General features: G+C 45.7%; 1 protein-coding gene across 1 annotated transcript in view; it reads right to left on the bottom strand.

Moving 5' to 3' along the window:
* ASB5 (ankyrin repeat and SOCS box containing 5) overlaps nucleotides 1–8,469 on the bottom strand; it is a 68,926-nt gene extending 60,457 nt beyond the window's left edge. Inside the window, exon 1 of the mRNA XM_075347186.1 lies at nucleotides 8,277–8,469. Within this exon, the coding sequence (XP_075203301.1) occupies nucleotides 8,277–8,469 (193 nt within the window). The remainder of the gene's footprint in view (nucleotides 1–8,276) is intronic.
* Between the last annotated feature and the right edge of the window lie 4,984 nt (nucleotides 8,470–13,453).

The following is a 13,453-nucleotide window of genomic DNA, read 5'->3' as shown; positions in this document are numbered from 1 at the left end:
TGGGCCTAGAGGAGTCGGACGCCCGGTCACAGGGAATCGTGGCAAGGGGCTCGGATCTGTCGAGCAGGACAGCCGGCGGCCTTGCACCATCACCGGTCCGGAACCGAGGCACGACGGGGTACGTGGACCCTAAGATGGGGAGTAGCTGCATGCAACCCAATAATTGACCCGTGGAGAACGTAGCCTTCAAGATTTGTTCCCAACCGCTCCAAAAATCGTGGCACTAGCGCAACGAGGAGGATAGGACTTTCCACCCAAAACGGTCCAGAAAATCCCAAGCGTGAGCCCGGAGAGCAAGCTCCCACACTTAGCCACAGTGGGGAGCGGGATTTGGCAAGTTTCACACTACCGGGACCACCAGAGAAGTAAACTTAGTGCCAGGAGGCAGGTCACGGATCACCAGGCAGCACCATTGGGGACGGGACCCGAACTAGCTCCCCTCAGCAGCAGCGGTGTCCAGAGATTTGGTTTACCCGGTTGTCGGTGTCTGCTTAATGGACCGAGTGAGTACAAGAGTGATCCCTGTATCCCACAACCTTATCCTACCACTGAGTCCCGGGGCATTCCCCCTACCCGTGGAGGGTCACACCACCTGGCTGACCCCCGTCATCACCCCGGGTACTCCCCAACGGCAGCGGCGCTATTCACCCCAGTTACTGCGCACCACGGGTGGCGTCACAAACTCTATAACTCCTTGTAAATACCTCCTTCATTTGAGCGGTCGCACGATCCCCGAATCTGGAGACCCTCGAGCCACTGAGAACAAGGATCCGAGCAGCTCGGCTGCTTCCACAGGGGCGGCACATATCTATCTGCACTATTTTGAGCTGACCATGCACTCTGAAGTATACAGTATAGTCCTTTGTCTTGCCCCTTTGCCTTTGATTTATACTCTCGTCATTTGACTCCTCTGTCCACGGCTTGCCGTGGGAAGTGATGACAGCCAATGTCCCATACACATTGAGTTCTTGCTGCAGCCAAAACCTAATCTGCGGCAGGAAAAAGCTGTAGCCAAAGCACAGGTTTTGCTGCATTTTTTCCATCCTTTCTTGCTCCAATTTTGTTGCAGGTTAGCTACGGTACTTTATTGCTACATTTTTCAGGATGCTAAACTTTGGCTTTACTTCGACCCTGCAATCATAAGCAATACATGATATTAGGCCACTAATGCATCACATATGTGAAACCATAAAACATTTTTTGAAAACAACAGGAATTTCCTTAAATTATTTAGTGGGAAAAGGTTTTTTTTTATGTCTGTTAGGTATGACAATGTTTACTACACATATGATTAATTTAATTATCATTAATTCAATGAACCTATACTTGGAGTGGGGAGAAACAAAACAATTATTTAAAAAATCGTTTTTTTAATGTCTAAAAAAAGTGACGATTCTAAACAAAAAAGCTGGATTCATGTATGAAGCAAAGCCATGAACCGCTGTTATATGAGTGCATGAAGGAAAATACACAATTACATACATAAAAACAGTGGGGAAGTTGAATTGGTCGGGCATTGTTTACTTTTATATTTTATATACGGCACTTCTGTATTGAAGTGATGCAACTCAAAGTACTTAGTCGATAAAAAGAAAGTACGTGCAGAATTTTATTAAAGGCAATCCCCCCAAAATATAATGTTTTGTTCCCAAAACCTGGACATACATAAGATACTACAAAAAGAAAAAGAAAGTTACAATCAATATTTAAAGAAGAACATATACAATATAAAGGAAAAAAAGTAATAGTTAATAGTACACTGAGATTCAGAGGAGCCAGGTAACTCTTCCTTGAAACATTCCGGACTACAAAAATCCAGGAAAAAGAAGACTCCTATCTGCAATCAACAAAACAATCACTATTAGCCAATGTATGTAAGCCCGGAAACCAACCTCAAGGTATATCTCTGTATCTTACATGCATTGGCCAATACATAAACTAAATATCTGTCTTTTGCAGTAATGTAGTGCCATATTTTCCCTTGTACATTTTTGGCTTTTTCAGTGTGCAGCTGTATGCATTTTATAGTTACTATGTTTTTTCAGTTAGCACCTGTTCACATTTGTTGGATGTGTGGGTCAGTTTTTTAGATATTTTTAATGGGAAATGACTATGTAAGTACAATTTACATTGATTTGTATCCCAGATATGAGGCACAGCATAAGGGGTAAGAACAATATAAGCTACACAGATTGTACTCTGAATATAGACAGACCATTATTTAAGGCCAAGTGAGGTTGTTTACACAAAGTTGGAGAATAAATAGACAATTGGTTATCCACATAAAATGTTTGGTGCTATTTTATAATTATCTCAGAAGAAGCAAGGATGCGAAATGCGTAAAATAGCACACTTTGATTTCTGCATAAGTTCTATGTATTGTGACTATTGATAAGTATAGATTTTCCTAAACACATGGGATAGTTTTGTAAAGCAGTGCACACATTTACTTTGCTGCACAATCTACCTCTCAGATGATATAATTCTGAAATAGCACCAAGCACTTTATCTGGGTAATCAATTGTGTATTTATCACCATCCACTACAGCTTTGACCATGAGACTACCTTCATTTTATAGACAATCATCTTGGCTATCTCATATATAAATTTGATTTGCAACTATTTATCGTATGATTAGTTTTACAGATTCTTGTCAGGTCATTACATTGTTACTATTTGGTCCGAACAATCTAAATTTTAATGTTTTTTTTTTTTTACTATTTTCTAAATCCAACACTTTCAGCACTGCCTGAATCCTTCTGGGCATGCTGTCGATCAGATTCAAGCACGTCTTGACTGAAATCTGTTCCCATGTCTCTTCTACACGTTCCAAATGTTGGTGCATACTGGTCGACTCACTTGGGTATGTATACTGCTTTTTCTCCAACTCTATCCACAAGTGTTCAAGTAGGCTGAGGTCTGGGGACTCCAGAGTCCAATCCAGCACCTCTACTTCATGGTCATTGAACCATTTCTTCGCCAATATCGCCATTTTCTTTGGGTCGTTGTCCTGCTGGAACACTATGTTGTCCTTTCCATACCCATAGAACTCGAGTGTATGAAGTAACTCGTCTTATAGGATACTCACATATAGCTCAGCATAGAGACTACTATCAATCCTAGGCACTCATCCAACACCTTTGCCTGAGAATCGTCATATCATCAGGCTTCTTCCACCGAACCTGACACGTCTTTCAATTTCTCAATCCATTAGCCCCTTTTTCTTTTTTCTTCTAGACCCATTTGAACCCATCAGAACCTAGTCTATTCACTTTCGTCTCATTACTCCAAATCACATAATTCAAATGTTCTACTGTTCACTTTTCATAATTTTTTGCAAACTCAAGCCGACGCTTCATGTGACAGATGGAGACAGACAGGGAAAGAGATAGAGAGATAGAGACAGACAGGGAAAAAGACAGACAGGGAAATAGACAGACAAAGAGAGAGAGAGAGACAGAGAAGGAGACAGACAGACTGAGAGAGAAACAGAGAGACAGTTACCATCCTGGGCAACGCCGGGTACTACAGCTAGTATGATAATATTGAAGTTGAGGCTTCTTCACCTTTTCTCAGGCCACCATTCCAGACTTTTGTAACATGTGTTGCTTAGTGCTTGCATGGATGTCTCTGATTTCATAATTATGAAGCATTTGAGTCAGCTCCACTGCCGGGATTGTCGCGCCAAAACTGATAGACTTTGTAATGAGTCGACTTAAAGACTCCGATATTTTGCCTCGATGTCCACTTCTTGGCTTTTGAATGGATGTACGGACTTCATTTCCTATTTTTCCAACTGTCATGGTACTCACATGATGCAGTTTAGCAATTACGGTATGTTGGCCTAGAGACAGCTACTCATGCTTTTCTTGGAAATCTTTTTAATTGATGCTTCTCTATTCGAATCAGTGACCTTTCACATGGGAATTAACTTAATAAAACACAGAGCTATTAGGGAATGTGAGAACAGGTTGTAATTTATAATATACCGGAATAAGATTTTTCTACCACAGTAGCAAAACAGTAACAATGCAGTGACATGACAAGAATCTGCATAACTAATTATATACTAAATAGCTGAAAGTCAAATTTATGTACGGCCCCCTTCACACGCACGTGTCTCCAGTATGTGCTAGGTTCGTGCCCGGATGCACCGGAGACACGGGCACACGTAAACCCATTAAAATCAATGGGTTTATGTGCACGCACGTGTGCAGCCATTAGCCCGTGCCTCCGTGTGGAGCAGACGTGTGTCCGTGTGCGCCACACGGATGCATGTCTGTTTTTCTCCGGCAGCACGGATATCACACGGCCCGCACCCGTACCACACGGATGTAGTGTGGATGTGGTCTAGTGTGACACGTGTCAGAGAAAAAAAAAAAAATCTTTACTCACCTTCTCCAGCCCTGCAGACTCTGCCGCTGCTGTCACTTGTGCCGACCGCCACTCATTATGCTCATTTAATATTCACTTCACTGCAGCCGGAATCGTCAGCAGCGGGGAGTCTGCAGGGCTGGAGACCGAAGATCAGCACCACGGACAGTGACGCCAGGGACAGGTGAGCAGAAAGTTCTGTTCTCCATGTGTTATCACTGATAACACACGGAGAACACACGTAGTGCCATAAACACGGCACACGGAGGGGAAAACGCACCTTTGACACGTCCGTGAAACACGTGCGTGATTTTCACAGACGTGTGAAGGAGGCCTACCAGATAGCCAAGATAATTGTCTATAAAATGATGGTAATCACATGTTCAAAGTTTTAGTGGATGGTGAGATATGGAGTGCACCAAAGACCCTTCATTTGCACACTAAATAAAACGAGTTTTAAAATTTATTAAAGCATAGGATTTTAAAGGGGCTAAGTACCCCATATAAATGTTTCATTAGTTTAATTTACATTACGAGGGTAACAGACTTAATTGAACACATTAGACACTATCGGACCGATTCATTACGACAAGCATTTTGCATACCAGTCTTGATCCAGTTTGAGCAGGAATAAGATGCGCCAAGTTCATTAAGAAGTAAGCTTTCATTTTTATATATAATTTTGTCCTGTATGCTTAGTTATAAAACTGTACAATTTACTTTGAGTGATGACTTCATCCATGTAAAACAATCACATGTAAGTGGCTTCAAAACCCACACTTTACTTGCTTGTCCTTAGTTGTATTGATATCGGAACTCCTTAAAGGGGTGCTCCGAAGGCTAAATAGATTTAATCTAAATTTCTGTTTCCCCAATTTAAACAAATTTCTAATACAGCTGCATTAAAAATGTCCTACCCTTTCCTGACGACACTTACTGCTATTGATTTTTTTACCTACATTCAGTCTGATGACTGAGAATCCCCAGTGCATGCTGGGATACTCAAATGAAGCATCATCAGGGTACAGAGATTGAGGTCACTGACACAGCCCCCCCTTCCTGAAACAAAGGGTCATCAGGGGGCAGAGGCTGTGGTCACTGACACAGCCTCTGACCTCTCCCGTCCTCAGTGACGCTTGTTTATGGGTTGGTCTGGCCCTACGTGCTGTCATTGTGTGATTTGCACAGTGAAAGTGCGGTCTGTTTTGCTGGCTCAGATCAGTAGTAGTTTACATGGATTTTCTAGATGACAAAAAACTTGGCATTTTAATACAAGGTGGGTAGACTTGCTATATCTATTGTTAAACCCCTTAACGCGGAAGGCGACAGCGGTCTCTGACAGCTGACTGCTACGGGAAGAGATACGGGGACCAATTATAGTGAATTCTGCTCTCTGATCGTTGCAGTTGTTCAGCAAATCTGACTAACCAATCATGTGATCAATGGGAGGTGCAGAAATATCAGCACTTTCTTGCAGAATCACAATCACTGCAGGAGTTTGGTTTAGCTAACAGCAGAGCTCCTGCAGTAACAACCAAAGATGGTGAACTCTCCACTCCTCCTGACTGACTAACCCTCTGAATACTGCAATCGATAGTGACCACGGCATTTAGGAGGTTGTGAGAGGGAGGGGACTCCCTCTCTCACCCCCATCGGCACCCTCGCGACAAAATTACTGGGAGCTGATAGTTGTCATGCCACCAGGAAGTCAAGCAATGACCTCCTGGTGTGCCAGGCATAGTGGTCTGTTAGAGCCAGCCATAGGCAAAACCAACATTTTTGTGGGAAAAATGTGTTTTTTTATTTTCATAGCGCAACGTTTTATAATTTTGTAAAGCACCTGTGGGTTAAAGGTGCTCAATAGAAATCTAAATAAGTTCATTGAAAGGGTGACGTTTCCAAAATGGTGTTACTTGTGTAAGTTTCCACTGTTTAAGCACATCAAGGGCTCTGCAAAGATAACATGGCATTCGCTATGTATTTCAGCCAATTTTGCGTTCCAAAAGTCAAATGGTGCTCCCTCCCTTCTGAGCCCTGCTGTGCACCAAAATAGTAGTTTTCCACCACATATTGGGTATTGGCATACTCAGAAGAAATTGCACAGAAAATGGTTTTGTGTTTTTTGTGTGCCGGGTCAGTGCAATATACCATGTGTGAGAGAGAGGCTGTGTGGGCATCATACTGTATCATAGGGGGCTATAGGGGCATCATACTGTGTGGTTGAGGCTTTGGAGGCATCATACTGTGTGGCAGGGACTGAGAAGGCATCATATTGTGTGGAGGAATGGTGTGGGGCATCATACTGTTTGTGAGGCTTAGGGCCATCATACTTTTCATGTGGATGGAATGTAGGGGCATAGGGGACTGTATGGGCCATCCTACAGTGTATGAGGCTATAGGGGCATCATACTGTCTGTTGTGGGGATGTTTGCACATAATATTCTGTTGGGAAGACTGGAGGGCATCATACAGTGTGGGGGGCTGGGGAGGGTATCATACTGTGTGGGGCATTATTCTGCCTGCGGGGAACTATGAAAGGGGTACCATATTGTGTGGGAACACCAATGGGCTTCACTAGGAGCAAATGACCAGTTGGATGTACTGCCAAATTCTCTAAAACACTTTTGGAGATGGCTTATCGTAGAGAAATAAAAATTCAATTCATGGACAACAGCTCTAGTGGACATTCCTGCAGGCAGCATGCCAATTGCATAATCCCATAAACCTGTGACATCTATGGCATTGTGCTGTGTGATATATATACTGCACATTTTAGAGTAGTGGTCATTATTGTGGCCAGCCTAATGTCTGCTGTCTAATCAGCATCTTGATGTGTCACACCTGTGAGGTGGATGGATTATATCGGCAAATGAGAAGAGCTCAATAACACAAATTTAGACAAATTTGTGAATAATATTTAAGAGAAAAAAGCCTTTAATGTCCATAGAAAAAGTCTTCGATCTTATAGCGTAGCTCACTAAAAATTGGGAGCAAAAACAGTGTATATAGATGCCATTATCACAATTGACAGCAGCATCTAGGAGGTTAAACGGCCATGGTTAGTGCCAACACCTATTGTGACTGTTGCCGCAGGGTGTCAGCTATAGTGTACCGCTGACAGCTGTGGCATTTACACCCATCGGAGGATGCTAATCATTTATAACTAAGGTCAGTGAAAAGGCATATTGGAGGTCACTAAAGGGTTAAATGTAATTCCCCTTTACTACGGTATTTACTCCTTTAGTATTAAAGTTAATTTTATCTACAGTGGCCATAGATACAAGACAAAACTTTTGCAGTAGAGATAGAGTATAAAGTACCAAACTCAGCTGTATCCAAAGGCAACAACATAAACAACCCTGGCTAGTAAAAATAACGCCACCGGAGAAAGCTAAGAAACTGGCACAACATACACAAAATAAACAAGATCCTCACCCAATGTCATGCACCATTAATATAGAGATTTGTTGGTGCATCTTTGCATTTGCTGTGTGAATAGATGTTTAGATATAGATAAATGGATAATGAATAAACCTCGTAAAATATAACCACAATAAGTCAATGGGAAACATTAATTTTAAAATATTGTACGTTTTTTCTTCGCTAGAAAAATGACCTGTTAATATTCATCAGTCTTGTTCTTATATACATGGCTATTGTACAGACGTGAGGATTAAGTGCTGTGATAGTTTATCACTTGTGTGCGTTCTAAAGCTTTGTACTTTTCATAGCTTTTTCATACGTGCCAGACAGATCATAGCTCCTAATTGTGGCCTTGATCCCTAATTGGATCCTTTGTGTTACACTCAGCTAACCGCCATACACATTTATTGTAGTTGTAGAAATGCCCAAATCCATGTACACCGATCACTAGAATAACCAGGTATAATGCGTCCAGTACCTTGTCCTTGGGTCACAGTGTAGAATTCTGCTTGTATTCGAGCAGCTTCTTTCCGATTCCCCCTGACTATGTAGAAATGGCTGAGGATAGCGAGGCTGATCTTCACAAACAATTTGAAGCAGAAAAGTGCCAGGATAGTGAAGTAGACATTGGAGAGCTGAAGAGCAAAAGGTTTTTCCTCCAGCACCGTCATAGCTGTACCAGAAGTCTTTGTCACTATTTAGGAGTGGGTCTGAACTGTTGACAGGATCACATGGCTACAGCCAGAAGCTGCTCACAACAGCTGGTACTGCCGAAATCAGATACCAGGTGCTCATGATGCTTACTGCTGAAAATATGGGGATTATTTCTGCTGGGCATAACTTCTAAGGCCACTTCCAGTTCCCTAAAGTCAAAGTGAATTACTGCCGTGAAACAATTTATAGGTGTTACCTGATGTCAGTGCAGAGATGTCACCTTAATCATAGTAATGGGGTGAATAAAACTAAAATGCATGAGATGTGTGTATTGTAGGTGTATAATGTCAACCTTCATATAAAATTCAATCACTAAAATTATGGTATAAATCGTATAATTACCAAATCTTCAGAATTTTTTTTTATGACACTTTTGTTTTGAAATATAAAACCATTACAGAAAAGGATTAATAACAACAGTCGGACTGTCTCCATCGTACCGTCACTCATGATTAGTGCCGAGCTTCTCTCCATCAGTAAGAAGAGTGACCGATAGCATCAGATAGAGGCCAGAGCTGAAATGTGCTGCTCACCGGAAGCACCAAAACTGATCATGGTATTGCTGGAGGCTCTACAGATTGCAGATACAAATTTGATACCAAGTATTGTTAGTAAGCAAAGGGTGAATACTATCATACAATCTTTTTTATTTTTGTTCCTCCATGTCCAGGTTTCTGTCTGATGGAGGTGCTTTTACCATGTGTTTCTTGGTTTGTAGCTATAACTCCAGACCTTCACAACTGTCTTATCTTGTGTGAAGAATTGTATGGGAGAAAAAAGCATGTAGCTCTATAAAGCAGTCTAGATTTATATGTGACACCCTGGCAAAACCATGTAGTCACAAAAGTTGTACATCCTCCTTGTTACCACCAGAAACCCACACTTAGGAATAACACACAGCCATTAAACCCTAACCACTCCCTCGCGATAATAGGGACACACCAGTGGGTGGGATTAGGCGGTTGTAAATGCCCACCTAAGGGTCCTGAGGTTTCAGAGGCGGGAACACACGAGAGGAGTTCTGACAGTTGAAGCTGACAGTGGTAGTGGAGTAGTAGTGAGTGGAAGTCAAGTGCAGACTGTACAGTGTAGTCAGGGGTAGTGGCCCTTGGACTACCCGGCTAGGTGGCAGATGGTGAACAGGGCCACAGGTGATGGAGATCCGGTTGCGGGAGACCTAAAGTGGACTGGGGCAGGGTTGTAGCTCGCCGATACCGACAGCGGGAATCTGGTCCGGAAGCCGTGCACAGTCGGGGTGCCTGGACCCTAGGGCGAGGAAAGTTGCAAGCCCCTCTCCAATTAACCAGCCGGGGACAAGGTTCCAGACTTTGTCCAGTTAACTGCCCAGATAGAGTGAAATAGAAGCCCAACAAAGGGGATAGGGTGTCCGCCAGAACCCACTGAAATCCCAAGGGTCAGCTTTCGCGGGCCACAGTTCCCAACACACACAGAACCGGGAGTGGACTTCTCTGTTCCAAGCGAAGTCATCCAAAAAAAGGAAAGACAAACACAAAGTGCAGGAGGAAGGAATACCTGTTTATCAACCTGGGTGCAGGACCCGAATGCACCCTCCTAAGGCAGCTGGCCACTGGCAATTTGGTTTACTACTGGACTTGTGTGAAATTACTGAACTGTGAGTACACCATTGTCCCCTGGTCCAGCCCGGCGCGCCACCTCCAGCAGCCATCACTCCCGTGTACCGACACAGGGCCCCGGGACTACACCTCCCCTACCCGTGGAGGGGATCCCATCTTGCTGCCCCGCTCCATCAGCCCCGGGCACCCCATCACCATGCAGCGGCAGTGCCACCATCCCTCACCGCAACCCACGGATAGTGTCAATGACACAACAAGTCCGGTGTAAATATCCCCCTTCCCGATGGTTGTGAGGATCGGTGGTCGTGCGAGCCCGGGTCTGGTCACCACTCGAGCCACAGCAGCGAACTCGGATCCGAGCAGGCCCCCGAGAAGAAGAGGCGACGGCCCCCGCTCGCAACAACCCGAACCTGGTGTCACGAACAGGATTCCTACCTCATCTGTAGATGACGTGCGCCTTGCTTTAAATTCCGTGAACTGTTGAAAAATTTTGAACTGACACCATCTTGCCCGCCATCTTTGGGGGCAAAACAGCAGCTCCATCTTCCTCTTCCCCGAAAAAAGCACAAAGTTGAAGCCCCGCCCCCTGGAAACGCGGGCGGAAACCGGTGACTCCCAAGACAGGAAGCGCAAAGGAGGTCCCGCGAGACTGCTGTCAAAAAACCAAGGGGGAAGGTGAAGGAGCGGCATGTAACCAAAACTGTAAAGTTCAGGGATACCAGGACTCTGCAGAAACCCGTTCCTGGACACCAAGCAGCAAGATGTCCCAGCAGCCTGGCAAGCAGCATGCGGAGAGTCCCGTTCCCGCAACCCTGATGACATCTCATCCGGCCCCGAGCCAGGCCGCAACCCCGATGGCATCTTCCCCCGGCCCCGGAAGTTCGCCCGGCCGCAACAGAGATGACGATGGCTTCGGCAGTCCGCCCAGCCGCAACGGAGATGACAACGGCTCCGGCAGTCCGCCCAGCCGCAATGGAGGTGGAACCCGACCGGAAGCCTGCCCTGGCCGCGGCGCTAGCGGCCACCAAATACCCCATCCTGGCTGTGGAACAGCCGGAATGCACCTGCAGAGAGGCGGAGCAGGCCACTGATCAGTGGGGCCCACGGCAGTATGAGATAGAAGAATACAAGGCACTCCCAAGATTGGCTGCAATGTGTGATTTATTTAATGTGCATAACAACAACAGGCTGCCTCCATGCGGCGGTGGACACCGCGCTAATCACCCACGCTGAACTCCTCTTCATGAATGTGCTTACTGAGGAAGGTCTACGAACCAAAAACGTTCTGTTGTTATGCACATTAAATAAATCACACGTTGCAGCCAATCTTGGGAGTGCCTTGTATTCTTGTATTGACAAAAGGCCTTGGAACCTGAAGCGCACCCCTACATCTATTACCATCAGCATAGAGGAAGTGCCATTTACTTCTTGTTGCACGGCAGTATGAGAGGCCGGTCGTCGCCAGCGCCGAGGGCGGCCCAGAGGGCCTGGCTCCTGGGAGGAAAGGGGAGCACGGGATCAGTGCCCCACACAGGGAGAGGCAGGAGTCCCGCAAAGAAGTTGCCCCTCGGGAGAAGAAAAAGATGGATGTAGCTGTCCAAACCCACTGGAAGAAGGGGCGCCCCAAGAGCAATGCGGGGCCGGAAGTAATAAATATATGTTGTTACCGGTGTGGGGAGTGGAGCTGGTACGCCTGGAATGGTGATCGGTATACCCTAGTAGTGGGAAAGATAGTAAAGGCCTCCATCCCCACACTGTTACGGTTGCTGTGGCTCTGGAGACTATGTCCGGATTTCTTGCTACTGCACATGTGCAAGCGCTGGAGACTAAGTCCTATCTTGGAGCCACTGCACATGTGCGGGTGACATCATCGCTGACACGAGGTCACATGTCTCTGACACCTTCTAAGCTGATTGGCCGCTGGTCATGTGCTTGTGACACGTGGTCACATGTCTCTGACACCTTCTATGCCAATTGGTCGCTGGTCATGTGCTTGTGACGCTTTGCTCGGTGATAGGCCAGCGTGACGTCATTGCTGTCATTCTGGCAGCGGATTGGCTCTGGTGTCCTCCATCTTGGGCATAGAGTCTATATAAGATCCTGACGCACGCCGCCCGGCACTCAGTCCTCTTGGTTCATGCATGAGAGTAGATTCTCTGTGCACGTTCCTCTAGGCATCTCTCTGTCTATGTTAGGTGAGCGCTACCGGCAGGGTAGCGTTCTTATACCTTACAGCTTCGGCTGCAGTCCGTATCCTTACCTCTTAGGGGAGCGGACATAGGCAGGTGCCTGAGGCACATGGTCTGACTGGGCCTTGTGATTCTACTCGTAGGTGGACGTTGCCGCTAGGGTAACGTTCCTTTTACTGCGTCTGGCAGTTGTTCGTATCCTCGCACACTAGGGGAGAGAACAGAGGTAGGAGCTTTGTGCGGCTTATGCTGCTGTCCGTCTCTTTTGCACCACTAGAAGAGCGGACCTAGGCAGATGCCATATCTAGTGGTTCGTGTCCTTGCACACTAGTGGAGCGAACGCAGGTAGGAGCTTTGTGCGGCTTACGCTGCTGTCCGTCTCTTTTGCACCACTAGAAGAGCGGACCTAGGCAGGTGCCATATCTAGTGGTTCGTGTCCTCGCACACTAGTGGAGCGAACGCAGGTAGGAGCTTTGTGCGGCTTATGCTGCTGTCCGTCTCCTGGCACCACTAGAGGAACGGACCTAGGTAGGTGCCATTTCACACTCACTGCATTTGTCTCTGTGATCATTAACAGAGATCATTCCACACACCCTCCAAGTAAGGGAGGAATTGCTTTATTTTTCTAATTATATTCCTCTGTGGGTTTAACAGAGGTATTGCACTCTGCACTTGTGCTATAATTATTTACCGTGGCACACTTATATATATCCCTTATCCTCTGCCATAGTCTGCAGCAGAGTCTTTGCAGTGGACCCTGACTGTCTGATATTCCTTTAGGTTTTATTATCAGACAGCCCCCCGTAACACACCCCGATTGTGTAATAGAATAGAAGGAGTAGGTAGCGGCTCCCGGCTACCTTCTTGCAGTTTGATGTTTACCCCCTTGTTTCAAAGTTAAACAAATGGACCATGGTTTTGGACTGGCAAAGCCACCCCAAAAACTTTCTTGGGTCTTGTAAATAACCCCCATCTACTTTCTTGTTGCCTCACTACAAGGACTGCAACGCCTCTGGAGAGGTTGGTTCGAGGAAGAGCCTGCGGTAGAGTTGGCCGAGGCCCAGTCACTAACAAAACCGGTGGCTAACCTCCAGGCCGAGGGTTCCCGGACTATGGAACTTTTGGGGTGGACTTGTGGGTGCGGAACTTTACCCGGA

Source organism: Anomaloglossus baeobatrachus, chromosome 1, assembly GCF_048569485.1.
Source record: "Anomaloglossus baeobatrachus isolate aAnoBae1 chromosome 1, aAnoBae1.hap1, whole genome shotgun sequence".
Lineage (NCBI taxonomy): Eukaryota > Metazoa > Chordata > Amphibia > Anura > Aromobatidae > Anomaloglossus > Anomaloglossus baeobatrachus.
Note: the sequence above shows the minus strand (reverse complement) of the source record. Positions and strands in the feature narration are given on the sequence as shown.